Source organism: Oryctolagus cuniculus, chromosome 18 (genome assembly GCF_051225735.1).
Source record: "Oryctolagus cuniculus isolate XC-2025 breed Fujian yellow rabbit chromosome 18, ASM5122573v1, whole genome shotgun sequence".
Lineage (NCBI taxonomy): Eukaryota > Metazoa > Chordata > Mammalia > Lagomorpha > Leporidae > Oryctolagus > Oryctolagus cuniculus.
The window spans coordinates 20140929-20160591 of NC_142884.1; the positions used below are offsets into that span (position 1 = coordinate 20140929).

The following is a 19663-nucleotide window of genomic DNA, read 5'->3' on the forward strand; positions in this document are numbered from 1 at the left end:
AATTCCAGGCTGTTGAGCAGTCACACTCCGTTAGAGCCTCAACACACGCTCCGGGGAAAAATGATTTCAAAAGCAAAACTGGGCGTGTGTGTGTGTGCGCACACGCACGTGTGTGTGTGTGTGTGTGTGATATTTCAAAAACTTTCATTAACTGTGTAATCTGCAGCTGTTCAACTCTTTTTAAAAAGATTTTTTTATTTGTTTGAAAGGCAGAGTTACAGAGAGAGAGGGAGAGATAGAGAGAGAGAGGTCTTCCATCCGCTGGTTCTCTCCCCAAACTGCTGGAGCTGCGCCGATCCGAAGCCAGGAGCCAGGAGCTTCCTCTGGGTCTCCCACACAGGTGCAGGGGCCCACGGCCTTGGGCCATCTTCTACTGCTATCCCAGATCATTAACAGGGAGCTGGATTGGAAGTGGAGCAGCCGGGACTCGAACTGGCGCCCATATGGGATGCCAGCACTAAAGGCTGCAGCTTTACCCACTACACCACGGCGCTGGCCCCAGCTGTGCAACTCTTAACATTTTGTCAACAAGAGACCTGAGGCGTGACAGGGGTCCCACAGATTGTCTTACCTGGTGACACCGTAGCTGTCTTAGTTTGTGTAAGACACACTCTATGGTGTTTGCATAATGAGCAGACCAGAACGTGACGTATGACTGTGTATCATGTAGATGAGGGTACCTCAAAAAATTAGTGGGAAATGGCATTCATTAATGTTGTATTTTGAAAAAAAAAAGTTCATGTGTTTATTCTTGAAAAGGAGAGACAGAGAGCGATCTTCCATCTGCTGGTTCAGCCCCCAGTGCTTGCAACGGGGGCTGCGCTGGGCCAGGCTGAAGCCAGGAGTCAGGAGCTCCATCCAGGTCTCTCACGTGGGTGGCAGGGACCCGAGTCACCTGCGGCCTGGGGTGCGCACCAGCAGGCAAGCTGGACTGGAGGCAGAGGCAGGACTCCAACAGGGGGCGCAGGCAGCCCGAGGAGTGCCTGTGACCGCCCCTCAGATGCCTTTCTGTCGCGTTCCCTGTTGGGATGCACAAAGCAAAGCGCTGAGCCTGCCTCAGACTGATGTGTCGGCTCCAGCGGAACAACACTGCGGCCCGTGAACCCCAGAAACCGGCGGGGAGGAAGCCGCTGCCGCTGTGGAATCCGCTGGCTCCTCAGTCAGGGCGACTGGGGTCGTCTCCACTGTAGCTGAGGTCAAAGGGGCAGGAGTGTCAGGGCTGGGGACTGAGTCGGCCCCACCTGACACAGGACACCCTGAGAGCGCTGTGCCTCTTTCAGGTCTCGGCTGATTGACATTTTGCGCTGGGGACAAGCGCGGAGCTCCAGGTGACGTCACCCGCTGTGCCACAAAGCTTGCCGGGGGAAGTGGAATTTAAATGTCAGGCACACTTCCCACACGCTGATGACCCCTTGCATATATATATTTTTTTGACAGGCAGAGTTAGACAGTGAGAGAGAGACAGAGAGAAAGGTCTTCCTTCTGTTGGTTCACCCTCCAATGGCCACCGTGGCCGGCGTGCTGCGCCGATCCAAAGCCAGGAGCCAGGTGCTTCTCCTGGTCTCCCATGGGGTGCAGGGCCCAAGCACTTGGGCCATCCTCCACTGCACTCCCTGGCCACAGCAGAGAGCTGGCCTGGAAGAGGGGCAACCGGGACAGAATCCGGCGCCCCGACCGGGACTAGAACCCGGGGTGCCAGCGCCGCAAGGCGGAGGATTAGCCTAGTGAGCCATGGCGCCGGCCCTTGTATACGTTTTAAACATGGACATGTATGCATTTTAAAGGTGACCAAAGTCAAAGCAGCGCACAAGACTCACTGCCAGCCCCCAGGAGTGTGCACACAGTCCGCCCCCCGCAGGCCCTAGCCTGTCCACCCCGGGCCCAGCCCAGCCCAGCCCAGCCCAGCACACACTTGAATGCAGTACAGTGACAGCCAGCCTGGGAGGATCTCCGGGTTGAGGAAGCCCCGCAGATGCCCATGCGCAAGAACGGAAGATCCTGGTGATTCCAGATTCAGAAAAGCCGCTGCGGAAGTCTCTGACAGCCCTCCCCTCCCCCAGCTGAAGGCAGCCCCTGGGTGTGCTTTTTTTTTTTTTTTTAAGATTTATTTATTTTATTTGAAAGTCAGAGTTATACAGAGAGAGGAGAGGCAGAGAGAGAGATAGTAGTCTTCCATCCACTGGTTCACTCCCCAGAAGGCTACAATGGCAGGAGCTGAGCCAATCCGAAGCCAGGAGCCAGGAGTTTCTTCCGGGTCTCCCATGCAGGTGCAGGGGCCCAAGGACCTGGGCCATCTTCTACTGCTTTCCCAGGCCATAGCAGAGAGCTGGACTGGAAGTGGAGCAGCCGGGACTGGAACCGGTGTCCATATGGGATGCTGGCACTGCAGGTGGCGTCTTAACCTACACAGCACCGGCCCCTTAAGGTCTTTTTGAAAGGCAGTATGGGGCAAGCGTTGCAGCTGCTGCTCGGAGTGCCTGGGCCCCAGCCCCATCTCTCTGTTCAGGCCCCTTTGCAATGATGCCGGCTCAGGTGCTTACTACACTGCCACCCACGTGGGTGGAGTTCTGGGCTCCTGGCCTCAGCCTGGCGCAGCCCTGGCTTTGAGGGCATTTGGGGAGTGAAGCAGTGGATGGAAAATCTCTTTCTTTCTCTGTAGATGAAAGCAGAAGGAGAATCGTTTTTTAAAAATAAAAAGATAGTGCATTTTCAGAATATAAAAATCAAAATGTACCAAGGTCAAAGGTGACTGAATCTCACTTCTACCCCCTCCTCTGCCTCCCAGGTCCCCTGGCCAGAGGTAGCCACAGATGCCAAGCTCCAAGGACACGTGGCTCATACGCGAGCATTCGTGCAGACACTGTCGTCACCATCGCACAAATGGTGGCACACTCTGCGTTTCCTCACCTTAGCGAGGTGTCTGTCTATCTATCCGCAGGCTCGAGCCTCTCCTGGGGACGGGACCGTAGTTCTTTGGTTTGTCCAGTTGCCGCCACCTCTTACGGTCTCCCACCTGTCCTGCTCATGCATCCACAACTCTTGCTTGACCCCTCTGGCCCCTGACCTCGCAGACTTTGCACTGAACAAAGACCGGCATCCGCACTCCAAGACACACTGCCCACAGGGCCACATCCGCCTGGGGTGCCTGCAGGTCCAAGACTTCCCAGCAGAGGGAGACACCACTCCACGCCCAAGACCACCCACGGGTCTTTGGTGGGGGTGATAGTCCTGAAACCTCTGGGAAACACAAGCTGTGCCCAGACACAAAGCCCAGTGGGCTGGACTGGGACTGTCTCCCTGCCTCCAGCCTCCTCTGCTGTTTATATCCCCCAGGCCTCCTGCTTTGAGCTCCACTCTGGGTGCCCGCGGGGCCTGACCCCACCTCAGTACAGGTGGGAGGAGGCCAAGGGTGCTATGTAATAGGAAGCCAGTCAGCCTTTCTTCTCTCTGCCCCAGCCGGCCAGTCCCCAACACCCATGTGCACTCCACACTCCCAGCAGCGCCCTCTCCCTGGCCTGGCCTGGCCTCCTCCCCACCCCCACAGTGGTGTTGGGGGTCGCCCGGAGTCCAGCTGGTGGCCAGAGCAGAGCCACCCCTTCCCTGGCCCTGCCCCTCCCCGTGACCCCAATCCTCCGCCAGCCACTCAAAGGCGCCTTGTTCTCCATCCAGCCCCCAGACAAAAGTCCCTCTGTGTAAGACAGCGGAATTGGGGGGAGGGGTACCCCCAACTGGGACATGTGGGGGCCTGCACAGACCCCAGCCGGAAGGAATGCCAGAGAGGAGGAGGAGAGGAAGGGAGGGGGACAGGCGGGGGCCTGATATGGAGGACGCACCCCACCTCCAGCCCAGGGTCCACTCCAGAAATGTAGGCATCTGGCTCCCTAGGAAATTCGGGGGGGAGGGCTCCTGGGGCCCATGCACAGTGGGGGTGTGGCTGGATCTAAGGTTGCACATCCCCCTCAGCTCTGTACCCCAGAGGCCCCCCGTGCCCGTTCCCACACCCCCCAAGGCCTCTGCTGAACGTCAAACCCATGACCCCAGGCCAGCTGGCCCTACCCTAGGTCCTCACCACGGCACCTTATTCCTTGCCTGACCAGGAAGACCCCAGAACCTTCCCCCATACGGTCCTGCTCTGAGCTCCGAGCTCCTTCCAAGGCTGGAGAAGGCCTTATCCCCTAGAGGGACTGAGTTCCTGCCCAGCCCACTCCCCCCATCTCACCTGAGGCCACCGTGGTCTCCAGGACCCCCGGGAGCTCCCTTACTGCTGGTGGCCCTGGGAGGGGTAGAGCTGTCTCTTTAAGAGCAGGAATGGGGTGGGGGAGCCCCCGGAGCCAAAGGAGCCGGACTTGTTCTCTACCTGCCTAGGTTTGCCTAGGGCGTGGCAGCTGTGGATAAAGGCAGGAGTCTGCCTGGCAGTGCCTGCTTCCCCCCGAAACCTCGCTCAGCCTGGTGAGCCCACAGGTGAGTGGCCGGCCCCTCCTCCAAAGCCCCCCGGCTCCCCCTGCCTGTGACCCCCACCGCCCTGCCACACAGAAGCTCTGCTGTGAAAGCCCCCTCCTCCTCCCTCCCCTCCCACGACCTCCCCCATCTTTCCCAGGAGGGCTGGGCCAGCTGGGGGGAGGGGAGGGCCCCTTCTTGGGGTTGGGGTGTCTGGAGACACGGCTGATGTCTGAACAGGCCAGAGGCAGCGTGGGGAGGGTCCCCAAGTAGATGAAGGCATCTAAGAGACCAGGGCTGTCTGGGTGGACTGGGGTATGGGGTGACGGAGTAGTGGTCACTGCATGGTCTCAGGGTGCCTCAGACTTGGGGCCCCCTGGGTCCTGGCCCCTAGGGTCCGGCTTGGGGAAGCTGTGAAGCGGGGGTTGGTTAGGAGACTCCAGGGCACAGGCCCTGAAGACCGCCCAGGCCCCACCCACGTGGAAGGACAGGGCACGGCAGAGGGTGGGGGGCGGAAGCTGTCCTCTGTTTGGCACTGGGGCCTCCGTGCCAGCTGCAGCCGTGCCCTCCGTCTCCACATCTGCCCACAGTGTGGTCAGCAGCCCGGGGCCTCTCCAGCAGCCCACAGCCCGAAGCGGGCAGCGAGGGCGCCCATTCAGCTCCCAGCAGCCTCCAGCCAACCCGCTGGGCGGTCGGAGACTTGGGCAGAGGCTGGGCAACAGTTGGTCCCGTCCATCAGTGCCCTGGGAGGGGGATGCTGGGTGATGTCATGGGGCCTCAGGTGGCTGGAGAGTCCGTGGAAAGAGGCATAAGGGGTGAGAGCGAGGGGGCACAAGGTGGCGGCGCATGTGACATCGGCTGCAATGGAAGATGGCGAGTGAACAGGCGTCAGGCGCTGAGCTCACCGCCCAGCGTGGGGGAGCCCCAGCAATCAGTAGCTCTCACTACCAGGACTAGAATCCTCACGGGGTAGCAAAGCCTGGGGTTGGGGGAGGGGAGCTGCGGACCTGGGCTGTCCCAACCATCTGCTCACTCCCGCTCTCCCCAAAGCTTTCTGGAGCCCTAAACACCTTGGGAACGCTTCCCAAAGCTTCCTGCGGGACATGGATGCTCGGACTCAAATGAGGCCAGCACCTGGGGTCAGCGGTGACCTCCAGGCCAGAGGGTGGATGTGGGGATGTGGTCCGTGGGGACATGCGGGAAACACCTGCACCGTTGGTGTGGACCCCGGCAGCCCCGCTCTGGGCCCAAGTCCCACTGGGCGCCAGTGAGATGGGGACAGAATGGGTGGCCTCGGGCGAGTGATGAGTGAAGGCGCAGCGAGGGCAGGGGGCAGTGTCCAGCACAGGTGAGCGGGGCCAGCTCTTGCCACCAAGTTCACTGCCATAAGACGCTCATGGCAGTCGGGCAGGGGGCAGGGAGTGGGCAGGGGATGGAAGTGCCAGGGGGCTTAGGGAGGGGTTTCCAGGGTGGTGGGAGGCAGGAAGGGGCCCGGAGAACTGTTTCTGGACAGGCCTGCCTGGGGAGGGCGGGGCTGTTTGCTGCTGGGAGGGGCTTGGCAGGGCCTGGGGCTGGCTGGGGCTGGGGGAGGGCGGGCAGAGCCTGAGCCACCAGTCCTGCACCCCGCCTCCAGCTCTCTCCTCCCCACACACTCCCCAAGGGAGCAGCCTGGGGAGCCAGCTCAGTCCCCATCTGGAAGCTTACAAAGCCTGGGCAGAGCAAGGCAGGCTCCAAGCTGTCTGTGGGACACTCCCCGAGCCGGGCCCCCTGCCACCTGGCTCCCAGCACCCTGTTTCCCAAAGCACCCCGAGGCCCTGACACTGGGGAGCCAGGCCTCGTTTACCTCTGGCTTCCTGGCCAAGTGGGGGACCCAGGGCACTGACTTTCAACCTCCCAGAGTCTCAGAAGGGCAGGTGGGGACAGCAGCTGGCAAGGCCTCTGGCATTGGGCTGCTGGGGTGACCCACCTAAAGCCGGTTCATGTCCAGGGGGGTCAGGATAGCCGCTCCCCTCTGCCTCAGTTCTCACCCAGCACCGGGGCTCCTTGTCGCCCGGCCCAGCGAGTCTGAATGTCACCTTGCTGTGTGTGCCCTGGGCTGTACGTCCTGGCGGGGGCAGGGGAAGAGATTGATGGGGACTGCGGCGTGGGGCCAGCATCCTGGTGGCCCCGCTGAAGCTGCACGTGGCCCTTGGACCCCTCTAGGGCCAGCGCTCCGACATGCAAGAGGTGGCCCTGAGCCTGCTCCTGCTCCTGGCAGGTGAGTGAGTGCCTGCCCCCAAATGACCTTTCCCCCTCCACCGGACCCCCACCCCCACCCCCGCTGGGTGGTGGCATCTCCCCCAGGGAGAGAAGTGGCGCCTTGGTGGTTTGAACAAACACACAGGGACAGGGCCACTGGCAGCCATGACTAGACAAGCACTGTCTTTCATGGTCTTGTCACTCTTCGAGGACATCAAGGAGAAGCCCCATGGTCTTCCGAGAGGTAGCTGGGAGCCTGGTGACTATGCAGTGAGAGTCGTGCCTCAGTTTCCCCAGCTGTAAACAAGCCCATCACAGCACCTACTCCAAGTGCCATTGTGAGGGTTGAGTGAGTTAATATTTGAAAAGCCCTCGGAACAGCGCCTGGCACAAAGTTTGTGCTTTAAATGTAATTAAAAAGTATTAATCTCCTGCTAATAGAGTTCAGGCCACAGCTAAGGCAGCCGCCAGCTCCCAGCCAGAGTTTAATCCAGGTCCCTCCTGGCCTTTTTTTTTTTTTTTTTTTTTTTTTTTTTTTTTTTTTTTTTTTTTTTTTGGACAGGCAGAGTTAGAGGGAAAGACAGAGAGGAAGGTCTTCCTTTCCATTGGTTCACCCCCAGATGGCTGCTACTGCCGGCGCACTGCGCCGATCTGAAGCCAGGAGCCAGGTGCTTCCTCCTGGTCTCCCATGCGGGTGCAGGGCCCAAGCACTTGGGCCATCCTCCACTGCCTTCCCAGGCCACAGCAGAGAGCTGGCCTGGAAGAGGAGCAACTGGGACAGAATCCAGCGCCCCAACCAGGACTAGAACCCGGGGTGCCGGCCGCAGCGCAGGCCCCTCCTGGTCTTTCTCTCAATGCACTCCATCCAGGGTGCCAAGGCGAAGCTGCATTTTTAGATAAAGCGCAGGGAAGCTGGCAGCAGTGAGTCACTTTCCAGGGGAAAGGAGACCCAGAGCTGCGGGTGGGGGCTGGGCATGGCGGGATCCTGGGGCTGGCTGTGCAGGGCACGGGCTGTGGGCAGACAGGGTCCTGGGAAAAATCCAGGCTTCTGTAGCGAGCACAGACAGGGACCACAGGGTGGCCAGAACCCACCGGGGTTAGAAATGTAGATTGCCCGGCAAGAGGAGAAGGCGTGGGGTGGAGTGGGTGAGTCCCTCTCCCCATGGTGGTCTGAGCGGGCCCCCTGCGGCTCCAGGATGGGCGGGGGTGGGGTGGGGGAGCGCACTGTCCCCGAGGGGACTCTCCTGAGCCCTGGAGGGACTCGCTGAGGCCAGCTTGGTCACCTGCCCCTCCCTGCTTGTTCCCGCCAGGCCTGCCTGCCCTGGACGCCAATGACCCTGAAGGTGAGCCAGACCGGTCCCTCTACCTGTGCAGCCCCCAGCTCCCCCTGGCACGCCGCCTCCTGGCTGCCCTCCTGAGTGACACATGTCCTGTTTTCTTTCCCTGCAGACAAAAACAGTCCTTTCTACTACGGTGAGTGAGCCTCGCAGCCTCCACTTGCTGCTTTGTGCCAAGGCCCCCCACCCCGACCCCCTGTGCTGGCTGAAGGTCTGACGTGGGGGATGCAGGGGCCAGGCCAGGAAGGGGCTGGGATTAGGCGTTGAGCAATAAACCTAGTGGATTAACAGAACAAGAGCTGGCAAGCTGGTGTTCCGGAAGATTCCATTCCAACAAGTCAGCCGCAGGCAGGAAGTGAGCTTGTTTGGATCTAATCAACAGCTGGGAAGAGGCTGGCCTGCTCCCTCTGCCCCCCGGGGGTCCGTGGGTCTGTTCCCTGCTCCCCTCTCTGCCCTCACCTCCAGCCCCCACTTGGTTCCTTCTGCTCCAGCCGCACACGTCTCCCTCTGTCCCTCCGATGCAGAGGAGGCACTGCCAGCCTCAGGACCTTTGCACCTGCTGATCTCCGAGCCTGGAACACTTTCTTCCACACATCCACATGGCTCCCCTGCCTCACCTCTGCGGTCTCTGTCAGTCGCGGAGGAGCCTCCCCCACCGCTCTCTCTCACCCCTACCCACGCTCTTTCTCGTCAGCTCCCTAATCTCCACCTGACCCTGAGTGTCAGCCAGCATGCACGCGCCCACAGCGCCCGATACACAGCTGTCAGGTAGCCGGAGGGTGTGCGGAGGCCCCGGGCTGGCCCCCACCGTCCCTGCGCCTTTTCTCCTAGACTGGCACCGTCTCCGGGTCGGCGGGCTCATCTGTGCCGGAATCCTCTGTGCCATCGGCATCATTGTCCTCATGAGTGCGTGCTGGGGCTGGCGGGCGCAGGCGGGGCGGGGCGGCAGGTGGGGCGGGGCGGCAGGTGGGTGAGACGGGGTCACAGGAGGGGCGGGGCTGCGTGTGGGGAAGGGCCACCGGAGGGCGGGGCCACGTGTGGGCGGGGCCACAGGTGGGCGGGGCCGCGTGTGGGCGGGGCTTTGGATGGGGCGGGGCTGCGGGTCCCCTTCGCAGACCACTCAGCTGTCCTTCCCGCAAACACAGGTGGAAAATGCAAATGCAAATTCAGACAGAAGCCCAGGTAAGATGGTCCCGGCCGGCCCGTCTCACGCTGGACACAAGGCTTTTCAGGGTGCAAGAACCAAATCCGCAGAACGAACAGGCAGCTAGGCCTGCCCTGGACAACTCCTGCCCCTAAGATTTCTCAGGCAGATTATTCACGGCTGATCACCCCCAGAGGGCCCCCTAGCCTGACACCCGTAGCCCCTGGCACCAGACAGCCCCGCACAGGAACAGCCAGGTCTGGGCAGGCTGACTCCTCCGGCCCCGGGGCGGATCCTGATGTCACTGTTTTTATTTCCCCAGTCATCGTCCAGGGGATGCCCCGCCTCTCATCGCCCCAGGTAAGACAGGGATGGCACCAGGCAGCAGGGGAGTTGGGGGCGGGGTGGGGGTAGGGGTGTGCACCTGCATGTCTGACTCTAGGAGAAGGAATCTGAGGCAGCCTCACCCACGGACCCCCTCACTCTCCCAGGCTCTGCCCGTGACTGCTGAGGATGGATCGCTGCAGAGGGCCTGTCTCTGCCCCCGGGGCTGGCGCTGCCCAGGACAAAGACAACACCCCCTCCGCAGGGGCTGCATCTCACCTCTCAAGACAGGGGTCTCCTCCTTCCATTTCTAACCTAAAACAACCGTGCCTCGTGCCCGAGCAGCCTCTGTGTGCACCGCGGTCGGCTTTTGGAGGGGGCTCGGGAGAGGCTGGGCAGCACTGGATGGCTTCCCTGGGGACAGCCAGCAGGCCTGCTCCCTGTGGCTTGGCGCAGGGCTGGGGTCCGCCCTCTGTCTCCCGGCCGTGGGAGCTTTGTATGCCACTTAAGATTTTCCAGTAGCCAAGTGGGGAACACCTGTGCAAGCGAATGAGGGCCTGGCACACGGAACGCAGGACACACAGGTGGACAGACACGCGGCCATCCGGGGGACGTCACCCTCCTGTGATGGGGGTACACAGAGAGCAGCCCCTGGCGCCGCCCGTCACTCACCCCTGAGACTGCACCATGCTATGAAACCCTTCCAAACACCCTCACAGCACTCCCTGATATCCCCGGAAACACACGGCGGCCGCATGGCGCATGAGCCGCCACTGAGCCTCACGCTTCCCACCCCCAGACGCTCCGTGCCCAATAAGGCCGCCAACATGTTCCCATGGGCCATCCAATAAAACGCCGAAAATCCTTCCCAAACACCTAAAAATATCTCCCGCGCAGCCTTGGGACACGGTCCCCGAAAGAAACCCACAACGCTCTGCGCGGCTCCACCCCTAGCCGCGCCCTCGCGTAGCTCGTGCAGCCCCCGACGCCCCCGCCGACCCCGGGGGGCTCACCAGGAGCGCCTTCTGCCTCTCCCGGGTCCTCCTCCCCTCCCGGCCCGGCGACCCCACAACCACGGGCGGGGCAGGTGCGCGGCGCATTTATTGAGTCATACACTTTCTGTCCTTGCCCGGGTCGCCCACCGAGCCAAGGTACCCGCGGCTTCCCCCATACCTCCCCTAGCCCATCTTCACCGACCCCCGGATGCGCACGCGCAAAAGGGAAGCCACGCCGAGCCTCTGCAGGCGGCAGCAGACATGCGCAGAAGCGGCAGAGGGAGTGAGCGAACCCGGCAGGGAAAACCGCCCAGCAACTGTGACGTCACGAAGGCGGGCACTCCTCCCTGAAAGCGATTGGCCGGACTGTGTTGCGCAGTCCGCTCTTTAGCGCCGGCCTGGGGAGCCGGAGCGGTGCGGGTGGGAGGGGTGCCCGGATTCCGGGCTGCGTGGAGCTCTGCACATTCCCCGCCAGCCTTGACTGCGGTGCCGCAGCCCGGGCCCCCAAGACACCCGTGGCGGGGACCGGCGCCAGCACATGGCGTTGCTTCCGAGGCTCGGGCTTTGCATTTCTCCCAGCGCGCCCACAGCCTCCGCTAGGTGGGCCCGTGGTTGATGAGCGCTGCCCGTGGCTTCCAGAAACCCCGAGCGTCCCCACGCCGGCGCCCCAGTCGCGTCCAGGGGCCCTCGGGCCTCAGGCACTGAGATCTATCTCGTGGTGCTGGTAGATCTGTGTGGGGCCCTTGAAACAAGCAGCGAAGAGGAAGCGTCTGCCGGACAGGATGACCTGGGCAAAGGCCCTGGGGGCCACCAAGGCAGGGGGCCCCAGCTCCTGCAGCGGCTCCAGGAGCCCCTTGTCCGGCTCAAGGCGGAAGACCTGGCTGAAGGCGAAGTCGCTGCCCAGGATGGCCAGCTGGTCCCCGGCGATGAACAAGGGCTGGAAGACGTGAGCCCCGCGGGAGGGCAGCTGTTGCAGCAGGCGGAACATGGAGCCGTCCCACCGCATGACCTGGGGGTGTGGCAGCCAGTTAGGGCCCACTTGTCTCCCCGGACACTCTCCCTAAGCCCCCCCAGCCTTCTTGTCTGCGTGAACGTGCCCTCGGCTGGAGCTGCTCAGGCTGCGACCTGCCCCTTGTCTGTACCCCACACCCACACAGAATCAGCCAGCAGCGGGACCCCCACTTCTCCTGTGACAGTTCCCACTTCTCACACCTCCTCTGACCGCACCTCCTGCCCGGCCTTCCCAGCAGCCTTCTCCCTCATCTGCCCCCACCATGGGCTCCCCATCAGGGCCCCTCCAGGCTAGGAAGCCTCCCCTGGCTGTACCCCACTCCAGGAAGAGAGGTGCCTCTAGAGGGGCTGGGGGCGAGCAGGGCTTCACCCCAGCATCAGCCTTGGGGGTCTGGAGTCAGCATGGGCATGGATGTGACTGGGGTTCAGTGTAAGACTGGGGGGGGGGGTCTGAGTCACAGAGCCAGAATTTGGGGAATTAGATCAGAATCTCAGGGCCAGCGTCAGTCCTGGGGGCAGGGAGTGTTGGGGTAGGATCAGAGTTCAGAGGTCAGCATGTGAGCCTGGGGTGGAAGACCAGCCTGCACCAGGGGGCAGTGCCTGCCTCGGGCCCTCCCCAGCCCACCGCATTGAGGGGGCCCTCACCATGGAGTCCCCGATGTAGCGCGTCAGGCACAGGAACACATCCCCCCCAGCCTGGAAGTGGCGCGTGGCGTAGACGTCTTCGGCCTCTGGGATGTCCGTGCGCCTCTCGAAGCGGCCACCGGACCATTGGAAGAGCACTGGCCGCTGTGAGGCCGAGGCCAGCAGCAGGTGGGGCCGGCCATCCAGCTCCAGGGCCTCAGCATCCGTGTCCCGGTGCCACGCGTGCAGGCTCTGGCGCGGGTAAAAGCCGGGCCCATCCCGACACAGCAGCGTGGTGCTGCCTGCCTTGGAGGCGTCGGCCACCACGAAGCAGGGCTGTCCGTCCAGCCACAGGAGCTCAGCGTCGTTGGGCCGCAGCAGCCTCCGCGGGGCCAGTGCCTGGGTCAGGGCCAGGCGCAGGTCGGGGCTGGGCCGCTCCCACAGCTGCGAGCCTCCCCACAGGCGGGCGGCCAGCACGAAGAGGCGGGCGCCCAGCACCAGGGGCTTGCAGGATACCACCGAGGGTGCTGGGAGGCGATGGTGGGGGCGAGCAGTGGGTCAGACCGGCTGGGCAGCCTCGCGGAAGGGCGGGAGGGAGGACGGGAAGGGGGCTCACCTGCCAGCTCCTCCTCGGCCCGGAAGCGCTGCAGGCTGTAGTCCCAGGCGAGAATCAGGCAGCGGCCGGCAAAGGGCTGTGCCAGGATGATGCGGGGCTCGCCCTGGTAGGAGAAGGGCTCCACACCCAGCGCCGATTCCCGCACCGTCTGGAACCAGGACAGCTCTGGGGGGTGGCAGGAGAGAGTCAAAGCAAAGTCCCAGGGACCCCAAGCTCCTGCTCTTGAGCCCCAGTTTCCACACCCCTGATGCAAGGGCCACCCGCAGCAGTCACCCCGTGGAGTCTTTTCCTTGCTCGCACGGCTGTCTGTTTTCTAAGTGGTGTGCATCATCGAGTAGTTCCCTAGCATTGGCACATCCAGGTCGAATAACTTGCTAACTTCATGGCTTTCCTGCAGGGTGCATCCTTTTCTTATTGTCTCCATCTCTGAGCTAAAGCTGAGACCCCGGCACCCGGCTGCCCAACAAAACCACCCCTTTCCCAGCAAGATTGGAGCTGCCCAGCCAGCGGTCACCTTATCCCTGGCGTCCCCACTCCCCGCCCTCCTTGGAAGTTTGAGTGCCGACAAGATTAAGTCAAGGTCAAGTTCAAAAGCAACAGGGAGGGGCGGGTGTGAGGTTTGCCTCGCTGGTGTGGGAGCCGCTGTCCTGGGCTGGCATGGGATGAACCCCGAGCTGACCTGACCACAGCCCTGGAAGGAGGCTGGTGTCCAGCGCCCCCCCTCCCCCATCCACTGAACCTGCTCACCAGAGACCCTCCTGTCGTCCTTAATTCCTTCTGTGCTAAGCCCCCTCTGCGACCAATGCTTAGCTGTTCTGGCAACTGAGGCTCGTCAGAGGTGGAGCCGGGCATTTGACTTCAGGCTGGAAGCCATGAGCTGGACCACCAAGGCTGCCCACCCAAAGAAGCACCTCGTGGAAAATGCCCATCAAATCATGGCGCCCCCATGTGCAAAGCCCTCCATGGCTTCCCATAGCCGTCAGAACCAAGTCTACCTCCCCCCTCCGTGGCTTCCAAAGTGAGGCCCTGCAACCGTCGACCTCATCTGTGCACCTGTTCCCCACTTACTCTCTGCCACCTCAGGGCCTTGCCCGTGCTCTTCCCTCCTCTGGGGGGTGCCCCTCGGTCTGTTTTTCACCTCGCTAAATCCAGAGCTAGTGCCCCTGCTCCGGTCCCCCATGTAAGATAGGACCCCCTGGCCCCTCTCCTACTCCTGCAGGTGCCACAGGGTGGTGCACACATCGATCTGTGCAGTGTTTCATTCCATGTCTTTTCCCCCAAACTCTGGAGCTGCAGGTCCCATGAGGCCAGGGCTCAGGGCCGCCTTGGTCACTGCAGTGTGGCCATCACCCCCCGCAGGGCTGGGAGTGGGCCTCCTTGAGTGCTTACTAAATACCTGCATACAGACCAACCCCGAAGTTACTGTCCTCTTGTCCTGTCAATCACCCAGCCCGAAAATAGGCCTGACGGGTACACAAGAAGAGTTAGCACTACTACTGCTTGAATGCATCTGTGTAAGACCCCTCCAGGGTGAGCTCGCGTGCCCAGTCCTTCAAGGTCTCTCTGACCTCTCTGCTCTGCGTGGCCCTGACATGGGCTCCGGGTCCCCTCTGCTTCTGTGGCTGCCCCAGCCTGGCCCTGACCCCTCTGCCTGTGTCTCGCTGCCCAGCATGGGGTACTCTGGGGTGGGCCCACCTGCCCCTGAACCGTGGGCGGGGTGTGGCCAACACGCAGAGCTGCCTTCATCGCGGCCCCAGCACTCACAGCCCCTAGCACAGCTCTGGGCTCCAAGGGAGTGTTTCCCATCAACACGGAGAGTGAGTGTTGATAGGGGCCTCCCGTGCCAGGCCACGTGCAGGTGTGGGTTCTCAAGAAATCCCCGTCACTGTTCACTGCCCCCAGTTTATGAATTTGGAAGCAGAAGCCCAGGAAGGCGGCCTGCCTACTTGGGGTCTCCCAGCCAGGAGCCAAGGGACAACAGGGCTGAGTCAGACCCTCAGCCCCGGGCCACCACTCCCCCACCCCCACCCCGCCAGGAAAGCCCCCACCTATGGCTCTGCACTTGAACGTCTTGGGGTCGAGGTGGCGGAGCTGCATGTGGGCCAGGGCAGTGGGACCCGCGCAGGCCCCGGTCCCCACGCTGGCATTCACGGTGGGCAGCCACTGCAGGAGCCAGAGGATGCGGCAGTCACACTGGAACGGGTTCCCACGGAGGTCCCTGGGGCAAGAGGGCCAGGGAGGGGGCTGCAACCCGGCTTCCACCCCCTGGAGGCCATGCTCCTCACCCCCTCCCCAAGCAAGGGTCCGGGACGGGGCCCCACGGACCAGGTTCACCCCCTCGCCCCCACACTTGCCACCCCCACCCTGCCAGCCCCCTGAGCCTCACACGTGAGTCAAGGTCTCCAGGCCTCGGAACAGGAATCTGGGGAGGGCCGCTAGGTGGTTATTGGCCAGGCTTCTGGGGGAGGAAGGGGGAGGGGGAGCCGTCAGCCCCGTCGGGTGCCCTGGGTCCTGGGTGACGGGCTGGGGCGCGGTGGCACGCACAGGTGTGTGAGGGAGCGGAGTCCTCGGAGGGCGTTCTTAGAGATGGAACCGATCTCATTGTCCTCGATGAAGCTGCAGAAGGAAGGCGGGGTGAGGGGGGCCCACAGGGAACGCCCCTGCGCAGCCAGAGGCCACTGAAGATGGTGGGTTCCCCCCAGAACCTCAGCCAATCCCAGGGAAGCCTCCTCACAAAGGACTCCCCCTCAAATTCCCGGATCCCAGTCCCAGGAGCCCAAAACCTGGCCCTCTGGCCCTGCCAGCCTGTCACCATGGCCACCACCGTCACCACGGCCACCAATCCCTGAGGCTTCATCCCTTATGACCTACACCATCGCCCAGGTCTCTGTCCCCATCACCAACCCCAGAACTGATAAGTGTGCCATCACCCTCTACACCGTGCCCTGCCATCCCACCACCCGCCTCCTCACTGCACCGAACCGACCAACACTGACAAGCACCACCGCCAATACCTTCATGACCCAAACCAAAAACACTGCCACCTTGTCACCCACACCACCACTGGGATCATAAACCTCCGCACAGGCACCAGCACTGACACCGGCCGGTACCACCTGCATCGCCAGTATCCGCAACACTCACATCTCCACTCACCACCAGCACCCTGACTGCCATTTTCCTAAATACCCACATCTCCACTTCCGTCACCAGCCCAGGGCCAACAAGACTGCCATGGATACCACACCAGTGGCCCACCACAGCCGCCGCCCCCGTCAATCCAATGGCACAGTTACCAACCCCCACAGCGCTGAGGACTAACACCATCCGGCCAACTCCGGCATCAGTACCAACACCACCATCACCACTGAGCCGCCATTTTTATCAACAGTCTCCCCACTCCTTCACATCAATAAAACCATCACTTCCCCGTGATCAACAGCAACAAGAGTACCGCCGCCGTCACCAGCTCCAAGGCCAGCTTGTCACCCCGTCCCTGCCCCCACCTCACTCGGAGCTGTGGGCTGATGACGGGCAGCGCTTCCTGCCTCTCGCTCCCTTGCCTGTACCCTCCCTGGGTTCCCCTGTCACTCAAGCAGGGACAGAGACGGGCTCTAACTATGCAGGATCTTTGAAGCAGAGAGAGGTGAGGTGAGTAGGCCGAAGTGACACAGGGACTCAGGTCAGTGGCCCCAACGCCGCCCTAGGAGCCAGGCCCCCAGTGTTCCTGCAGGAAGAGCCTTGTCCAGACTCCGCCTCCCCAGTGCACCACCCCCCCCCCCAGGCCCACCTGTTCCCAGCCCCAGCCGCACTCACAGATACTGCAGGTGGGACAGGCCCGCAAATGCGTCATCCTCAATCACGGAGAAAGAGTTGGAGGTGAAGAGGCTGGCGAGGGAGCAAGAGAGACAATTTCTAGACTCGCCACCCGCCCGCTGACACTGTAACCTCGGCCCCACCCCCAGCCCCCACAGGCATGCCCGCGGGTGTGAGTGTGGGCACAGACCATGCATGCATGTGTGCGCACCCCCTCCCACGTGTGCGTGACTGCCCCCCCAGCGTGTGAGCTCATGGTCGGCCCAGCCGGGCCCCACTCACAGCAGGTGCAGAGACGGCACCTTCAGAAAGCTGCCGGCCTTCAGCTGGGGGAGTCTGGTCCTGACGAGCGACCTGGAGACACAGGCAGCGACGGGTGAGGGCCGAGCCCCTTCCACGCCCCCAGCAGGCCTCCCTGCCCCAGGGTGCTGATATCTCCCCTGCACCCAGGGAGATGGGCCGCCCCTGGGGTCCCCAGGGCCATCCCTCCGCTCCCTGCCATGAACCGTGCAGTGCCCTTGGGGGCATCTCAGTGCCCTCGGCCGCTCACATCCCCAGATCCTGGGCACCTCAGCACCCTGCCCCAGCGCCTGGGGCCCCTGGCACTCACAGTGACAGCAGCGTGGGAGAGAAGGTCCTAGGCAGCTCCGGGGAGCCCTCGCACAGGGCACTGTCCTTGGAGCAGGAGCAGCTTGGAGGACACTTGCCCTTCGGGGCTCTCCAGGGCCCCCCCGCCCCTGCCCCAGCCAGCAGCAGCAGCAGAAGGGCCGCCCCTCCCATGGCCCTCCCCCTGCCGAGGCGCCCGCTCCCCTGTCCCACCCAGCCCCGGCCACTACATCTCCTGCGCCAGGCGCCCGTGCAGTCCGCCTGCCCTCCCCGCCCTGGCCCTGGCCCTGGCCCTCAGCCTCGGCCTCTCTTGCAGCCTGCCTTCCTCCCGGTCCTAGTCTGTGTATTTCCCTGCCTCTCTCCCAGTGTCTCCAATTCTGAGTTGGTCGCTACCCACTCTCTAGCTCCCTCGCTCCCTTGCTCGCTCTCTGCCTGCCTTTGTCTCTCTGTCTCTCTCTCTCTGGCTCTGTCCTGTCTTTCACTCCCTGCGGGTCTCTGTCTGCCGGCCTCTGAGCGGCTCCCGGCTGATGTTTCTGTTTCCCCTCTCCTGCCCTCCTCTTTGCCCCCTCCCAGGCCCCTTCTCCCCGAGGGTTTGGGAAAGGGACTCCCTGGGCCCCGGGAGCGCCTGGCAAGGCTGAGTAGGAAGGAGGAGGGGGTCAGAGGCCATAGGAAGAGCAGCTCTGGGGAAGGGACTGGGTGGCCCCTTGGGAGGGGGCGGGGCCGCCACGGGCTGGAGCTGTCCTGGCCACGCCCAGCCAGCCCCCTCCCCAGAGCCCCCAGTCAGCCCCATTCAGGGAGTGAGTGTAATAAGGAGGATGTCACCCGGGTGGGGACCGGATGGCTCGGCAGATGGGAGGGGGTGCGAAGAGGGGCCCCGGGGGTCCTGGTCACTTGCGAGCCAGCCCCCTCCCCTGGTTCCAGGAGGGTGTGGTGGGCGCTGCCGCTGAGGCTAAGGGACTGACTCGGGCCCAGCTGCTCCCTCTAGTGGCCACACTCGGCAGGTCCACTGCCTGCCCCACACCCCGGACCTCCCTCCTCTCCCTGGGGAATTAACCCCTTGTGTCTCCACCACCCAAGGAAATCTTGAGAACGGTGCCAGCCTTGTCTAGGAGACCAGAGTCCAGGGGTATGTGGCTAACTGTTGTCATTTGGGCTAAAGCTTTTAGCGACGTGGGTGGATTCTCTGTGGCACTTTTCCCCCAACCTGAAATGGTAGTGATACCAGGATTAACCGTGTGACTGCCTGTGCTGTGAGGCAGGCGGTGTTACTACGCCCACTTTACAGATGGCAAGACTGAGGCACAGACAGGTGAATGGTTGGTTTCGTGGTGCTGCTCAGTTCTAACCCTAACCACCGGGCAGTCCCACCCCATAGCTTGGGCATGGGAGACTTGCTTCCAGGACTTCGAACACACATGGCCTCTCTCGCCACTGGTGCACAACCCTGGGGACTTGCTGGGGGACAGAGGGTTAAACAGCAGCGGCTGAAATGTGGCAAGTGGGCTGAGCGCCTGACTCAGGCCTGTCTGGCTTAGGCAAGTTGTTTGGCTACCATGGTCCTCAGTTTTCCCATCTGTGAAATGGGCACAGTCAAGGCACCCAATGCCCAGTTGTGGACACAGCTCAGTGGGAACACGGAAGAAACTCTGCATCCAGGTGCCAGTCCTGTACCCTAACAGTCTGTGATTCAAGCAAGGCCCTTGGTTCTGCGAGGCGGGTGAGAGAAGCATCTTGATAGTATCCTTGCAAGTGCAAGCTGTGGGCCAGAGGGGAGCGCAGGTGTCCCAGGCCAGCAGGGGGCTCACTCCAGTTCCCCTGAGAAAGATGACAGTGACAACGGCACCAGCTGATTGTTTTAATCACCTCCTGTGTGCCAGGCTTCATTCTCATTGCTTTACATGGATTTTTTAAAAATTTATTTATTTATTTGAAAGGCAAAAGTTACAGAGAGAGCGAGAGCAAGAGCGAGCGAGCTTGCATCCCCTGGTTCACTCCCCAAATGCTCAAAGAGGCTTGGGCTGGACCAGGTTGAAGCCAGGAGCCTGGAGCTTCATTCAGGTCTCCCACGTGGGTGCAGGGGCCCAAACACCTGGGCCATCTTCTACTGCCTTCCTGGGTGCATTAGCTGGACAGAACCCAGAGCAGATGGGACAAGAACAGGCGCTCATATGGGATGCCCGTGTCACAGGCGGCAGCGCCAGCTCCTACACAGATGATGTACATACTCCTCCCGACCTCCCTCTGCGGTGAATTCCGATCTTCTCTCCTGGTTACAGAAAGAGACACTGAGTCACAGGGAGGTCAATCACCTGTCCGGCCTCACTCACACGGCTGGAAAGTGCTGAGCCACGGCACTCTTGGGCAGTCAGCGCTCTGGAGCCGGCTCTCTGAGACAAAGCAGCGGGATTGGCCAGGGGCTGGCTGGGTGCCCCCAGCCCAGTCCTGTATCAACATCAGGGTTATCATTAACCAGGGGCTGCCGGTGACCTGGGGCAAAGGCACAGACAGATGGCGG

General features: G+C 62.3%; 2 protein-coding genes and 1 long non-coding RNA gene across 9 annotated transcripts; 1 reads left to right on the forward strand and 2 right to left on the reverse strand.

Annotated features, from left to right (window-relative positions):
- Positions 1 to 174: 174 nt before the first annotated feature.
- Positions 175 to 4352, reverse strand: LOC138846487 (uncharacterized). 2 transcript variants are annotated; one of them, XR_016225222.1, is made up of 4 exons: positions 4220 to 4329; positions 2908 to 2951; positions 572 to 680; positions 175 to 400 (listed from the first exon to the last, which is right to left on the reverse strand). It is a non-coding gene; the product is annotated as an uncharacterized LOC138846487 (long non-coding RNA). The 2 variants fall into 2 exon arrangements; XR_011384006.2 differs by lacking the exon at positions 2908 to 2951 and having other exon boundaries at positions 4220 to 4352.
- On the forward strand, positions 3804 to 9818 carry FXYD3 (FXYD domain containing ion transport regulator 3). 2 transcript variants are annotated; one of them, XM_070062436.2, is made up of 9 exons: positions 3804 to 3865; positions 4366 to 4461; positions 6640 to 6694; positions 7986 to 8018; positions 8125 to 8148; positions 8844 to 8918; positions 9158 to 9194; positions 9479 to 9516; positions 9648 to 9818. In XM_070062436.2, exons 3-9 carry the CDS (start codon positions 6655 to 6657, stop codon positions 9665 to 9667), a joined length of 267 nt encoding a protein of 88 aa, XP_069918537.1. In that variant the 5' UTR covers positions 3804 to 3865; positions 4366 to 4461; positions 6640 to 6654; the 3' UTR covers positions 9668 to 9818. The 2 variants fall into 2 exon arrangements, with proteins under 2 accessions (XP_069918537.1, XP_089176231.1); XM_089320105.1 differs by lacking the exon at positions 3804 to 3865 and having other exon boundaries at positions 4384 to 4461; positions 6458 to 6694.
- A 745-nt stretch (positions 9819 to 10563) lies between these two features.
- On the reverse strand, positions 10564 to 17521 carry LGI4 (leucine rich repeat LGI family member 4). Of its 5 annotated transcripts, none has more exons than XR_016225221.1 (9): positions 17153 to 17418; positions 16825 to 16896; positions 16543 to 16614; positions 15271 to 15342; positions 15113 to 15184; positions 14775 to 14944; positions 12727 to 12891; positions 12132 to 12509; positions 10564 to 11484 (listed from the first exon to the last, which is right to left on the reverse strand). XR_016225221.1 is itself a non-coding variant. In XM_002722217.6 (9 exons), exons 1-9 carry the CDS (start codon positions 17320 to 17322, stop codon positions 11170 to 11172), a joined length of 1614 nt encoding a protein of 537 aa, XP_002722263.1. In that variant the 5' UTR covers positions 17323 to 17521; the 3' UTR covers positions 10564 to 11169. The 5 variants fall into 5 exon arrangements, 4 of the variants coding, with proteins under 4 accessions (XP_002722263.1, XP_089176229.1, XP_017193675.1 ...); XM_002722217.6 differs by having other exon boundaries at positions 12132 to 12637; positions 17153 to 17521; XM_089320103.1 differs by having other exon boundaries at positions 12132 to 12637; positions 16845 to 16896; positions 17153 to 17240.
- Positions 17522 to 19663: the final 2142 nt, after the last annotated feature.

Coding starts and splice junctions, on each gene's coding strand:
- LGI4 (XM_002722217.6), bottom strand. CDS start 17,322: ATGGGAGGGGCGGCCCTTCTGCTGCTGCTGCTGGCTGGGGCAGGGGCG. Junction 16,615..16,824: donor GTGCCGTCTCTGCACCTGCT/GTGAGTGGGGCC, acceptor CTCCCTCGCCAG/CCTCTTCACCTCCAACTCTT. Junction 15,343..16,542: donor CTGTCCCACCTGCAGTATCT/GTGAGTGCGGCT, acceptor TTCCTTCTGCAG/CTTCATCGAGGACAATGAGA.
- FXYD3 (XM_070062436.2), top strand. CDS start 6,655: ATGCAAGAGGTGGCCCTGAGCCTGCTCCTGCTCCTGGCAG. Junction 6,695..7,985: donor CCTGCTCCTGCTCCTGGCAG/GTGAGTGAGTGC, acceptor TGTTCCCGCCAG/GCCTGCCTGCCCTGGACGCC. Junction 9,517..9,647: donor CCCGCCTCTCATCGCCCCAG/GTAAGACAGGGA, acceptor TCACTCTCCCAG/GCTCTGCCCGTGACTGCTGA.